The sequence below is a fragment of the Eucalyptus grandis genome, chromosome 8 (genome assembly GCF_016545825.1).
Source record: "Eucalyptus grandis isolate ANBG69807.140 chromosome 8, ASM1654582v1, whole genome shotgun sequence".
Taxonomy (NCBI): Eukaryota; Viridiplantae; Streptophyta; class Magnoliopsida; order Myrtales; family Myrtaceae; genus Eucalyptus; species Eucalyptus grandis.
The window spans coordinates 61,027,564-61,040,301 of record NC_052619.1 but is presented as its reverse complement, the minus strand read 5'-3'; the positions used below and the strand labels follow the sequence as shown (position 1 = coordinate 61,040,301).

General features: G+C 42.1%; 2 protein-coding genes across 2 annotated transcripts; both read left to right on the top strand.

The window, feature by feature from the left end:
• Window positions 1-956: 956 nt before the first annotated feature.
• On the top strand, window positions 957-4,676 carry LOC104415433 (GDP-mannose 3,5-epimerase 2). Its single transcript, XM_010026718.2, has 7 exons — window positions 957-1,210; window positions 2,265-2,675; window positions 2,786-2,879; window positions 2,983-3,112; window positions 3,213-3,345; window positions 3,826-4,033; window positions 4,221-4,676. Exons 2-7 carry the CDS (start codon window positions 2,266-2,268, stop codon window positions 4,374-4,376), a joined length of 1,131 nt encoding a protein of 376 aa, XP_010025020.2. The 5' UTR covers window positions 957-1,210; window position 2,265; the 3' UTR covers window positions 4,377-4,676.
• Window positions 4,677-8,040: 3,364 nt separating this feature from the next.
• On the top strand, window positions 8,041-12,287 carry LOC104417652 (light-inducible protein CPRF2). The gene is made up of 6 exons (XM_018861793.2): window positions 8,041-8,585; window positions 9,574-9,667; window positions 10,442-10,649; window positions 11,199-11,274; window positions 11,373-11,498; window positions 11,755-12,287. Exons 1-6 carry the CDS (start codon window positions 8,109-8,111, stop codon window positions 12,136-12,138), a joined length of 1,365 nt encoding a protein of 454 aa, XP_018717338.2. The 5' UTR covers window positions 8,041-8,108; the 3' UTR covers window positions 12,139-12,287.
• The last annotated feature ends 451 nt before the right edge of the window (window positions 12,288-12,738 follow it).

The following is a 12,738-nucleotide window of genomic DNA, read 5'->3' as shown; positions in this document are numbered from 1 at the left end:
GATGGCGTCACGTTACAGCCCAATAGAGGGCAAGCAATCCATGTCATGAACAGAGGATCCCCAAGAGTCCGGTTCCAAGATGTTACGCCTATTACAATCCAAACCTTCGAGAGCCCCTAACCTCTGGAGGTCGAATTCGTTCCTCTCCGCCTCTAGAACTACCATTTTGCATCAGCCGAAGCCAAGCAAAGTTAGAAACCAACTTGGTCTTCGCGTTACAGCACCGCTACCTTCCTATATCGGGGGCATTTGTGGAGCTCAAACTGACGGACGATACAAAACCAACAACAGTTCGGACAAAGTGACTCTGTTCTAGTAGCAAGATCCAAAATTTCTCTGCCGGGTTCCAATTTGCCGGGTACCTACAAAAACGAAACACAAAGATTCGGGTCGAAAAAGTTCCGAGCATTTTCCGAGCAGCTTCCTTTGGTTTTGTCCGAAGCCAGATGAACAGCCCCACCTCTCTTTCTGCGAACCTTCTTTCTTCCCCTGAACCAGTGCTCGTAGCGACTCAAGGCACGGCCCTCCCGCCACCCACACACACAAAGAAAAAGAACAAACATCATCGTATTATGCGCATCAACCAAACATAACCATCTATTGTATAATACTGCGAATGCAATGTGAATCTCGTTTTTCTGACACAAAATCTCTGCCATCTTTCTCGTAATTTGCAAGTGAAGGATTGCGAACAATGCCTTTCAGATTCTCCGCTCGGCAAAGGGCAAATTCCGCCCATCAAACGCGACGATTTGTCCCGGTAAACTCCACCAACCCAGTCAAAAAAAAAAGATGATAGAAAAAGGGTGTAGTAATGCATATCAAAATTACATATCAAAACGTAAAAAATCTCATTCAAGGAAGTTTCTTTTTTCTAGAAAATCAGACATAAGATGAAGTTTCTCTCTCCTCCTGTGCTGAAGATCTTAAGTGCCTAACTTTTATTGCAAATGGGTGTCCCCCACATCGGGGGAACGAGAGATCTCCTGCGCATATACTCTCGCTCTCTCTCTCTCTCTCTCTCTATCTCTCTCTAAAGAGGAGAGGACAAATTCTGTGCCCATTTTTGTCTGCTGCTTCACCGCGTGGCCTTTAAATAGCGGGAGCATTTGGGGCTCGCAGACCATCCACCTCTCTCGCTCCTGCTCTGTCTCCCTCTACCCATCGTGCCTTCCATTGTTTTGCCGGGACTTCGAAAGACCCAATTCAGGTGCTTTTTCAAGTTCATTCCTTTCTGTTTTGCCAAAGCTTTTGAGCTTCATCCGCAAATGGGTTCTATCCCTTTCATTTCCTGATGTGCTGTGGTCCTTTCGTGCTTGCGACGTTCTTCGCGCGCGTGATTTTCTTGAAATTCGCCGAATTAACGATATGGGTTGCTCTTGCTTGCTTCAAAGTTTGCTCCTTTCTTTGATGTTGGGGATGATGTGCGCTGGTTGGTTTCCAGATTCTGTCGTTGCATTGTCAATTTAGCTGAAAATCATTTCATCAGAAGCTTCAGTACGGCCTCTTGAATTGTTTTTTTACCGTAATTTTGAGAAATTTGCATTTTTTTAGTGATATAGGCTACTATTTTCACTTGATGTAGTTTATAATTGTTGTCGTTTTACCTCTTTATCTCTTTTTTTTCAGCTTTGTTCATTCCATGTGATTTGGGTTCTTGTCGGGACGCAAGTCTAGGAATTCTTCATCGTTATACCTCGGTTCAGATTTCATGCTATGACAAGTTTTAAACGGGAAAATACAAAGTGGGATTTCGTCGGCATCGCATTTGATTGCATCACATATATTGCTGGGAATTTTCGTTCTCCATATTTCAACATCTGTGTTTTTCTTTGGTTTTGTGGTTTCTCGTTTTTCTGACGTGCGTTGCATGGATTATATATATCATCATAGAATTTACTGAGTTTTTACATTGCCAACATAATTTGTGTTTCCACTTCACTAATCATCAGACTGTCGTTTGCCTGATGTGGGCCAAATGAAGTTGATTTTACATCTCATGGGAAGTCCTATTTCACTTCACTTATCACTATGATATTATGCATGCTTGACAATAGTTGGCTGTCGTCTCTTCACCAGAGATTTGAAATAAATATGAGCCTGCTTGAGTTTGCCTAAGATTTACATTCATACATATGCATCAATCAGCGACTCAGCATGTACCACCTGTGTATTAGTCCACCTTTCATGACTGTTTTATGAATTTACTGGAGCTGTTGATATTTCCTCCTGAATATAGGGATTTACTCTCTTGCCTACTGCAGGATGGGGAGCATTGATGGGACTGACTATGGCGCGTTCACATATGAAAACCTCGAAAGGGAGCCTTACTGGCCATCCGAGAAACTCAGAATCTCCATCACTGGTGCAGGTGGTTTCATTGCCTCTCACATTGCCCGGCGCCTGAAAAGTGAGGGCCACTACATTATCGCTTCAGACTGGAAGAAGAACGAGCACATGACTGAAGACATGTTCTGCCATGAATTCCATCTTGTCGACCTTAGAGTCATGGATAACTGCTTAAAGGTTACTAAGGGGGTCGACCATGTCTTTAACCTCGCTGCCGATATGGGTGGCATGGGCTTCATTCAGTCCAATCATTCCGTCATTATGTATAACAACACAATGATTAGCTTTAACATGCTCGAGGCTGCTAGGATAAATGGAGTAAAGAGGTGCTCAGGCCTGCATAAATTTCACAATCTCCTTTTCAATTACATGTCCTGTTTCATCTTTCTTCAGTGCCTCATTCATGTCCAACTGTTTAATATCCATGCCTGTGCAGGTTTTTCTATGCTTCTAGTGCTTGCATTTATCCTGAATTTAAGCAACTGGAGACCAATGTGAGCTTGAAAGAGTCTGATGCATGGCCTGCTGAGGTTTGTTGCTTTTCAAGTTAAACTTTGTCGAAGACCGTATGCATTTGGGTTAAATTAGCTGGGAAGGGAAGTCACATATCGATCTTGGCATTCTAAATTTCAGCCTCAAGATGCTTATGGCTTGGAGAAGCTCGCTACTGAGGAATTGTGCAAGCATTACACCAAAGATTTTGGAATTGAGTGCCGCATTGGAAGGTTCCACAACATTTATGGTCCTTTCGGGACATGGAAAGGTAAGCTTTTCTTTTTTTGTTGCAGCAATCGGATTCATTGCATGATTTCCTCACTTTTGCATTTTATTAACGAGGTGGCTTGCATGTTTATGTTATTTAGGGGGAAGGGAGAAGGCTCCGGCTGCTTTTTGCAGGAAGACCATCACTTCCACTGACAAGTTCGAAATGTGGGGAGATGGGCTTCAGACTCGATCTTTTACTTTCATTGACGAGTGTGTTGAAGGTGTTCTTAGGTGAGCCCGATGGCTATTTAGCTTAATGATCATATGTCTTCTCTTTCCTTTCCAAGGTTGTTGGGTCTTGAGTTAGATTAACCTGACTTTTTTTTTCAGTGTCAGCTTTCATTTGTTAAATTATTTAAAATTATGTGCATGGATGTTTTACTGAGTAAGAGTAAACCAGATCTTTGGTAGTACCAACCTTCTTGGGAACAGCAAAGGCGACGTTTCTTGTGAATCTTGCCTTTTCAAGTTCTTAATTATATGGATCTAGCTTCTAATGTCTTTGCAGAATGGATGAAAAATTGACGTTTTGAAGGGTCTGTTCTTTAATAATTCATATGGTCTGAGTTGTCGTATAAAATAAATGGATGTTTCTGGTGTGTTGGATTTTACCCGACTTGGTGAACCTTATATGTCTACATATTTTACTCGTCTGAGTGTGTTTGATTTTCATAGCTCCGTTACTCACTGCTTATCCTGTGGATGCGTCAGATTGACAAAGTCAGATTTCCGTGAGCCAGTGAACATTGGAAGTGATGAGATGGTTAGCATGAATGAAATGGCTGAGATCGTTCTTAGCTTTGAGAATAAGAAGCTTCCCATTCATCACATTCCTGGTCCTGAGGGTGTCCGTGGACGCAACTCGGACAACACGCTTATCAAGGAGAAGCTTGGTTGGGCTCCTACCATGAAATTGAGGGTAGGCCATTGCTTATACGTAAAGATAATGATTTTCCCCCTGAACCCAATCATAGCTTTGAACCACAACTCTCGAAAGTACATTGATTGCTACTAAATAGAACGATATCCATCCCTTGGACGGACCAGAATTTCTCTTCATCCGCTTCTTCTCTCCAAACGACTGATTGAATGCATTAATTTTGCAGGATGGCTTGAGAATCACATACTTCTGGATCAAAGAACAGATTGAGAAAGAAAAGGCTCAAGGGATGGACCTCTCCATTTATGGTTCATCTAAGGTTGTAGGAACTCAAGCCCCTGTTCAGCTCGGTTCACTCCGAGCTGCCGATGGCAAGGAATGATGCCATACCTCCAGTGTGACTTCTCCAGCTGTTAGTTTTGCTTTGAAATGGCTGTGGTTATGCCTTGTAAGAGCTCGTTTGATTGCAATATGGTATCTATGTAGCCTTATGGCAGCAATGTTTTCTGCTTGTTTGTATCCTCAATACTTAGGCGTCCGTTGCAGGCGCGCGCGGTTATTACTCTTCTGGTTGGAGTCATTCTCTCGAACTTCACCAGATTTATGTATCCACTTCGTATTTATTGGAGATTTGAGATATGCAATGATAATAAGAAGAGCTCATCCACATCCATTCTCCAAATTATTTTCATGACTTCCTTTGCCAATGTACCACTGCGTTTGAATGGCATTACATTTTGTCAGCAGCAAGAATCTCGTAACTGTTGTGGCTGTTCCAGACCCAAAAAGAGAAACCTTGGAATGGCAGGCAAGAGGCAATAAATACAACCCACTTCTTTAGCCCCCCAATCCTTGTGTGCATTCCCTTGGTACATCTGGAATTGACTCTCATGGACAGCATTGGCTCTTCGTTGTTGGACTGTTCAGCCATTAATTCGAGTGAACCTCACATGGGATCCACATGATACAACGGTCTCATAAAATGAGCACACATGAAACATCTCAGATAAGACTATTCAGCCATGAAACATCTCAAATAAGACTATTCAGCCATTAGTTCGAGTGGACCTCACGTGGAATCCACATGATACAACGGTCCTCATAAACCGAGTACACATCAAACATCTCAGACAAACTGAGTCACATAACAACTGCCCCTCCTACCCAAAAGAAGCGAAATGAAAGATCTCGATGTGGATTAGTCCCAGCTCTAGGAGCCCAATCCATTTTTAATTTTGGAAGGGATTAGGGCCTTAATCTCCCTCTTCTGTTCACCCTAAATGAAGCCCACTTATGTTGACATCCACAAGATCTGCCCTTCCCTTCAAATCCGGATGGAGAAAAAGGAAGAGAAATTCAAGATATGGGATCTCTAGAGATTCTCGCCGCCGTGTCACCTTTTAATATTTTAGACGGATCATATGGTACGACAAAGCACGATGTAATTAGGACATGGAGATAAGCTCACAGCTAAGCGGCGTTTACTTTATGCTCCCTTCCACGTCAGCAGGTGACGCTGCTCTGACTCGGATTGTCCCCAGGGCCCAAGGACCTAGAAATTCTTCCTCCAATCAGATTCCTCCCCCTCCTATGAATTGGATTAAATTAATGATAAGATAGAATAAATGGAAAAAAGAAGAAGAAGCTAATGGAACCTAATCTTTATTTTATTATGGGGATACTGTTTTGCTATTTAAGAAGTTATTCAAGAAATATAAAAATAAAAAACATTTGGAGACCTTGTTCCTTAAGATTATTTCGATTGGATGTTTTGATGAGTATCTTTTTAGGAGAGTGGAATATTGAATTCGATTGCCCTCAATAAATTCCATCTTACTTGACCTTAGGAATCGTGAGTTTCTCCTTCCATCTTGTGCCATGAATTGTCATGATCGCCGATCTAACTAATCTTTTTATTGCAATGATTAAATAATATCTGACAGTTTTTTTTTTTTTTTTTTTTGCATGATGACGTTAATATCCCATTCGGAATCGAAGAATAATAATTAAATCATTTGGAATGCTTGTGGTGGAAGAACCAAACGAAGCTTCAAGACTTGGGACCTCACTAGTTTTGTTTCTCTCCTTTCCTTTTCATCTTCGTCGGGGGTGGCCACTAGTCCCTTCTTTTGGGGGCTACGGTACGGATGCGGTCCCCTTGCCTCTCGTTGATCCACCAACACGTTTCCCACTAGAAATTTTCCCTCTTTCCAAAATCCATCATTCCACACTAACGCCATTGGATAGACATTGTCTAAATGGACCCATAAGCCACTAGCTCACATAATAAAATGAGTAGATCACATAATTTCCCATTTATTCACTATGCTCGCCCAAACATATAACATACCCAACAATTTAAAAACAAAAGATATATATTTATATAAAGCAAAATTGGGGGCTATCAATTTTTGTAGGAAGTGTCCAGTTTTAGGAGGAGGAGGACAAAAACAGAGACACACATACAAACAGATCCAACTTCCTTTCCTTTTTTTTTTTTTTTTTTTTTTTTTTTCAGGTGCCTCAAAAGCAACGGGACAAAAAAGGCGATGAATCCGAATGACGTGGCCATGGGGCCCACCGGGATCCCCCAAGATTTATCCACAAAAACAAAGAGAAGATGTGAAGCTTAAGAAAAGCCGCCGCCGCGTCTCCTCCGGGAGAGCCACCCAATGGGAGCCACTACTGTTTCCCCCTCCCACCTTTGAAAACTCCTCTGTTCCTATCCACCACCCCCCCCCCCAAGTGCAATATCGTGACGACACGTGTCATGCCCTAGGGGAAATTTGCCCTCTAGCATTCCCGGATCGATACAACCGAAAATTTCGTGAAATCCTACTTTTGTGTCACATTTAGCTCGAGCTAATTTTTCAATCTCAAATCCTTCACGACACGCTTTCTCTTGAGAAAATTTTCCACTCACGAAGAAGTCTCAATTTGGTGTTCGGACCCAAATCTATACTTTGTTACCTTATATTTACTTGAACGAAATGCTAATACCGTCACGGAGAGTTACTTCAAAGTTTTTATTTCAAATATATGATATAATCAATATGGTAGCTATTACAATTTATTTAGTTTGCATATACAAAATGGATAGCGACTTGGACTTATCCATTTCACCATATCATTGGACTTGACATTGACTAAATATTGGGTTACAATCAAAGATTGCCTCCTCAATCTATCTACAAGTCAATTTTCTCTACTTTGGGTCGCTTTCGCCTTCAACCCTTTTAAGGATAACCATGATTTCCCTTTCCTTTGATACTCCATTTTTACTTGTTTCGACAGCATTTTTCCAATTGTACCCTGCACATACTTCACATGAGCAAAATTCATTAAGAACCCATCATTCTAATAACTCAATATTTTTGTGGATTGATTCCAAAAAATTTCGATTGTAGGGTCCTCTAAAAAATTCCTTCCCGCGTCCCGACTTGCTAGTTTCGACAACCCCAATAAACCCAGAAAGGGAAAAAAAATCTACAGATTACGTACCCAATTTGCTTATCCTCTTCCAAATCATCATCATCCACCCGTCAAAAGATCTTCTCACCTACTAGAATGAATCAAATATTCGAAACCCCCTTCCCACTTGCAAGTATATCAAGTCAAGATTCTAAACCCTGCTGGATTGAGAGATATTTATTTGGCAAGGCCTACCAAAAATTCGCCAATCTAATCCCATTCATGTCTCTCTTTCCATCCCCAAGAACCTTCAAATCCACTCAATCTCGTTGTCTCCGACAAAAGTAACACCTTCAACTTGCATCTACTTGCCCCCACTTGGTGGCAAATGTACCATTCACTCACCCCCAATTGCCCCCAAAAAATATCAATAAATTCATCACCCCCACCCCAAAAATACAAAATTTAAAAAAAAAAAAAAAAAAAAAAAAAAAAGAAAGGAAAGGTAGAAAGAAGGAGAAAACTTAACATCACACCAAAAAAAAAAAAAAAAAAAAATCTCTAGATTTCCCCAAATGACCAAAACACCCCTGGAGGAACCTTAAAACCAAATGCAACGCCGCCCGAAGGAACATTATCCAAAACCTCAAAAAATATATCCAAAACCAAAAAGAAACGCGGCAGAGAGGGAGAGAGAGAGAGAATGGATAGGGGCTTCTCGGTGGACGAAATCTCCGACCATTTCTGGTCGTCGCCGCGGCCGCCGCCGGCCGCCGCGCTGACGTCGTCGTCGTCGTCGTCGTGCCGGTCTCAGCCGCCGCCGTCGAAGATGAACAGGAGCGAGTCCGAATGGGCGTTCCAGCGTTACCTACAGGAGGCCTCCGTCTCCGCCGCGTCGTCCGGGCGCGGCGACGAGGGCGACGTGGTCGAGATCAAGGGCCCGCGCCCCGATCGGGACCGGGATCAGGGCTCGATCCGGAAGCAGCCGCCCGACCCGAATGCGGTAAACAAGGACGCGAGCGAGGTCAGCAGTGCCAGCCCGCCGCCGCCGCCGCCGCCGGCCCCGTACGTCGACAGCATTGCTCCGCCGCCGGAGCCGCTGCCGACGAACTCCGAGGAGTACCAGGCTTTCCTCAAGAGCAAGCTCGAGTTGGCTTGCGCTGCCGTTGCTCTGTCTCAGGTGACTCTCTCCATCTCTCCGTCTCTCTCTGTCTTGACGTGTAGGCAAGAGTGCAAATGCTCGTGCTTGTGTAGGCATGCGCGGGTGCTTGTTTTTGCTCTCTCTTTGATTTTGAGATGGTGGTGGAAGGTAAAGTTTCAATTTTTCTCTTGTTCAATGGGGTCATTAGTGCAGCTGTAATGTTTTCTTGACAAGAAAGAGAAAAGGAGGCTAGTCAGCTTCTATAGCGAAATTATAAGAATACCCTTTTCTTCTGGTTGGACTTTGCTGTGTGGTGTTATAAGAAAATGATTAAGTTCATGAACTTAGCTCGTTTTTTGGTCAATTCCGTGAGTGTCTTATTTCCTTGCAACCCACGAGTCGCAGAGTTCATGTGCTAGTGGTGGAATTCAATCTCCATCTTCTGGCTGTGCTTTCTCTATGTGAATTTGAATGGATCATTGCCTAGATTAAATCAACTCTTCATGGGTTGCCTACGTGTGTTGATTTCTAAGGATGGTTTGAGGCTGGAGAGTTCATGAGAGAGAACTTGTCTTTTCTGATGATGGGTGTCTAGAGATGCTAGCTGGTTTGAATGCAAAGGAATATTTTCCAGCCGATGTTATATCCTTGGAAAAATAAAATAGGGAAAGAATACAGTTAGGCCTGGAGAGCAGTTTGAAGAGTAGAAAGACATGAACCCTGTTGAAGGAGCTGATGTAGACTCTTAGAACGCCTTTAAGTTGCCAAAATGACTTACTAGAAGCATATAGTTTCCTCGCTAAGGATAATTTGTTAATATTAACTTTGAATGTGATAAAACGTTTGAGCCCTGTGAGAAGGATGATACGAACAAAGTTTGGTCAAAAGAAACTGATCATCCTTTAATTTTGAATCTTGGACTGTGAAAATGTTTTCATCTTCCGCTACATGATTATTGCATTAGTTATTGTGAGCCTATTGTCTTTTCGAGTTCCCTGTGCTAATTTCAGTTCTTAATTTACTTAAGGCACCGTTTGTCATAAATCAAGATTCTGGAACTCCAGCTGACAACTCTCAGGCTTCAAAGGCATCCTTAGTGGGATCTCAAGCTCCTTCAAAAGGTTTGTCAATCAATAATACGCCAATTCTCCACACCGACATGAAATTGTTATGCATGGATGACCTCTCTTTTTCAGAACCACTTCTTCAATCAATAAGGGAAAATTGCTATATCCTGAAAATTGTGCTTAATCTTTATCCTGGATGGTGTGTTGCTGTGCAACTCCTTTTTTCTGTTTCTTTTTGGGTCATCCCTCTTCTCTACATCGCAGATGCAAGAATATCAGTTGGGAGGAATCTTCAGTATGCAATGGAAGGCAACATGCGCTCTAGCATGTGATACTTAAATCACAGACTGTGCATTGATTTCTTTTTCTTCATCATTTCTTAAGGATTGGCCCCAGAATTAGGGTTGTTCCCTGCTTTGCTTGGGAACAAGCATGGTTATGCATCTAGGCAGAGCATTATAAGTCGTGGCATGTAAAGTGTTTCTATGAGTAAGACATCTTTGTGGGAGTTGTGCATCTAAATCAGATATGCCTGATTTGTATGCAAAAATTATTCCTGTTTTCCAGTTTAAGAGTCTTTGGAGTAGTTACAATAGGTTGAATGATTTGTACCATTTTTTGGCAATTGGATGTTAAAATATTTGAATATGCTCATGCTTTCCTCCCTTTATTTTTCTGGGGTGGAAAGATGTTGGCATTCATTCTGAAGTATCTCTGAACTTGAGATGAGTCTGCTGGTGGAGGCATAGACACAGCATATCTCCATTTTAATGGCTAATAGTCCCTTCCTTCTCTCTGTCATTCCCTTTCTTTTTCTCTTTCATATAGGAGTTGGGCCTGAGTTGTCCAAGTCACAAGATGAGGATGCTGGCGGACTAGTCGGAATACCTTCATTACCAGCCATGCCAAAGAAATCTGGGATACCTGTGAGGTCGACAACAAGCGGATCATCAAGAGACTTATCAGACGATGATGAAATTGGAGAAACTGCAACTACTGACCATTTGGGTCCTCTTGATGCAAAGCGCGTGAGGAGGTACTATTGCACATTTAGCACTTGTGGTAGCTTTTAATACCATCATCTTTTTTCTTTTGTCGAACTCTGCTGCCATCATTCTCAGTGTACTGCAGAAGATGGCAAGTACTTTTTGCACTTTTATACAGTATCCCAAGTAATTGAGTATTCACTTTTTCATCAATATTGAGTCTAACAATATGCTGTCATCAATAGGTTCAGGTTCTGTTATGATTTTTTCTGAGAGCCATATCATACACGATGGTCCTGTTTATCTTAGTAATGCATTATTTTGGCTTGATTTGCTTAATCCTCGCAAGTATAGTCCACAATTAGAGAGATTGAACCAGCTTCTTGAATATTTGGGTTGGGTCCGTTTGTGGGTATTCAAGTCATAAGCATTCAGTGGCAGCATCTGAACAGAATTACGTATATGATGCATCTGAAACCGAAATAACACTATATTCTTGGGTAGTATGTCTTTTTGTAATTGGTTAGCTTAAAAATGTTTCAGACAAAATTTTGGTTTCAGCATCCCTAATTTTCCTCTGATTCATATGTGCTCTTTAGGATGCTTTCCAACCGAGAGTCTGCCAGACGCTCGAGAAGAAGAAAACAAGCTCATTTGAGTGAGCTTGAGACACAGGTTTGACTATTGCGACAATATGTTCTCTTACAAGAGTTCTTCATAACTACTTATGTATATCCACCGTTGCTTCCTAATTCTTTTCTACCTCAAAATAGGTTGCTCAATTAAGAGTTGAGAATTCTACTTTACTGAAACGTCTCTCAGACATAAGCCAGAAGTACAATGTAGCAGCTGTTGACAACAGAGTTTTGAAAGCTGATGTCGAAACCTTGAGAGCAAAGGTTAGGTTCTTTATTTGTGGTCCCTTCCTTTTACTCTTCTCTTATGAGTTCATGCTCCTGCGGTCTTTTGTTGCCTATTGGCCCAGGATTGAATTGCTTTCCTATGAGGAAGTTGTTTGTCCATTTATACTTGTGACTAATGCATCTAGTTTCTTATTGCTTCGAGACTAGAGAGTTCAAACGTAAAACAGGGAAATGGTCTTGATCTCTATGGAAAAGTTACCTCATTATATGAAACTTGGTTTTATATCTCCAGGTGAAGATGGCTGAAGAGACGGTTAAAAGAGTAACCGGACTGAACCCAATGCTGCATGTGATGTCCGACATGTCTTCTGTGGGTGTGCCACCATTTGATGGTAGTCCTTCTGATACATCAGCGGATGCTGCAGTTCCTGTGCGAGATGACCCAAAGCACCAATTCTATCAAACCAATTCTAGTAACCCCGCATCATCTGCTGACGATATGAGAACCAACAATGGGTTGGCAGATATTCCTGCAGCTGAAAATGCGCAGCAGAATGGAGCTGCCAAGATCGGACGAACGGCCTCTATGCAGAGAGTGGCCAGTTTGGAGCACCTGCAGAAGCGCATTCGTGGTGATTCAAGTCCTCGTGGCCCCCCGTACGATGGAGAACAGTAGTAGCAATAGACTAGCGAGAGGATCGATCATTTTAGTGGATATTTACTAATTCATTAATCGAAGCACAATAATACAGTTCGCTAATCGTATTTGTTCAATTGTTGGTATATATACAGTTCGCTAATCGTATTTGTTCAATTGTTGGTATATACTCCTAGACTTTTCCCCCTTTTTCCCCCAGTACATAGCGATTTTTTTGGCGAATTGACCCTTTTTTGGCATTCTCAAGAGTGTCGTGAGCATTTTTTGTTTTTCCTGCTTAGCCGGCGTGACTGACTGAGAACCCAACTGGGCATTGACTGAGGTTGAGACTGGACCGCAAGAGAGACGTCTTTGAATTGGCATTGTTGCAGGGTCCCCTGAATCTAGATTCAAACTTCTCCCTTCACAAGGTTTCAAATCACATTTTTGAGGAGCCCAGCCGAACTCGTGGATTCTGATTGACATGTTCGCCCCACTGAGAAGCAAGCTTCAGAGGATGAACAGCATACACTGTTCAGAAGAAAAACAACATTTTCTACGACCAGTGAATCTTCATAAATATGAAAAATTGCTCTTCACGAAAGCTTGCTTTCTCGTGCATTCGAGTCATCACGAGAA

Coding starts and splice junctions, on each gene's coding strand:
- LOC104415433 (XM_010026718.2), top strand. CDS start 2,266: ATGGGGAGCATTGATGGGACTGACTATGGCGCGTTCACATATGAAAAC. Junction 3,113..3,212: donor TCCTTTCGGGACATGGAAAG/GTAAGCTTTTCT, acceptor TATGTTATTTAG/GGGGAAGGGAGAAGGCTCCG. Junction 3,346..3,825: donor TGTGTTGAAGGTGTTCTTAG/GTGAGCCCGATG, acceptor TGGATGCGTCAG/ATTGACAAAGTCAGATTTCC.
- LOC104417652 (XM_018861793.2), top strand. CDS start 8,109: ATGGATAGGGGCTTCTCGGTGGACGAAATCTCCGACCATTTCTGGTCG. Junction 8,586..9,573: donor CTGCCGTTGCTCTGTCTCAG/GTGACTCTCTCC, acceptor AATTTACTTAAG/GCACCGTTTGTCATAAATCA. Junction 10,650..11,198: donor GATGCAAAGCGCGTGAGGAG/GTACTATTGCAC, acceptor TGTGCTCTTTAG/GATGCTTTCCAACCGAGAGT.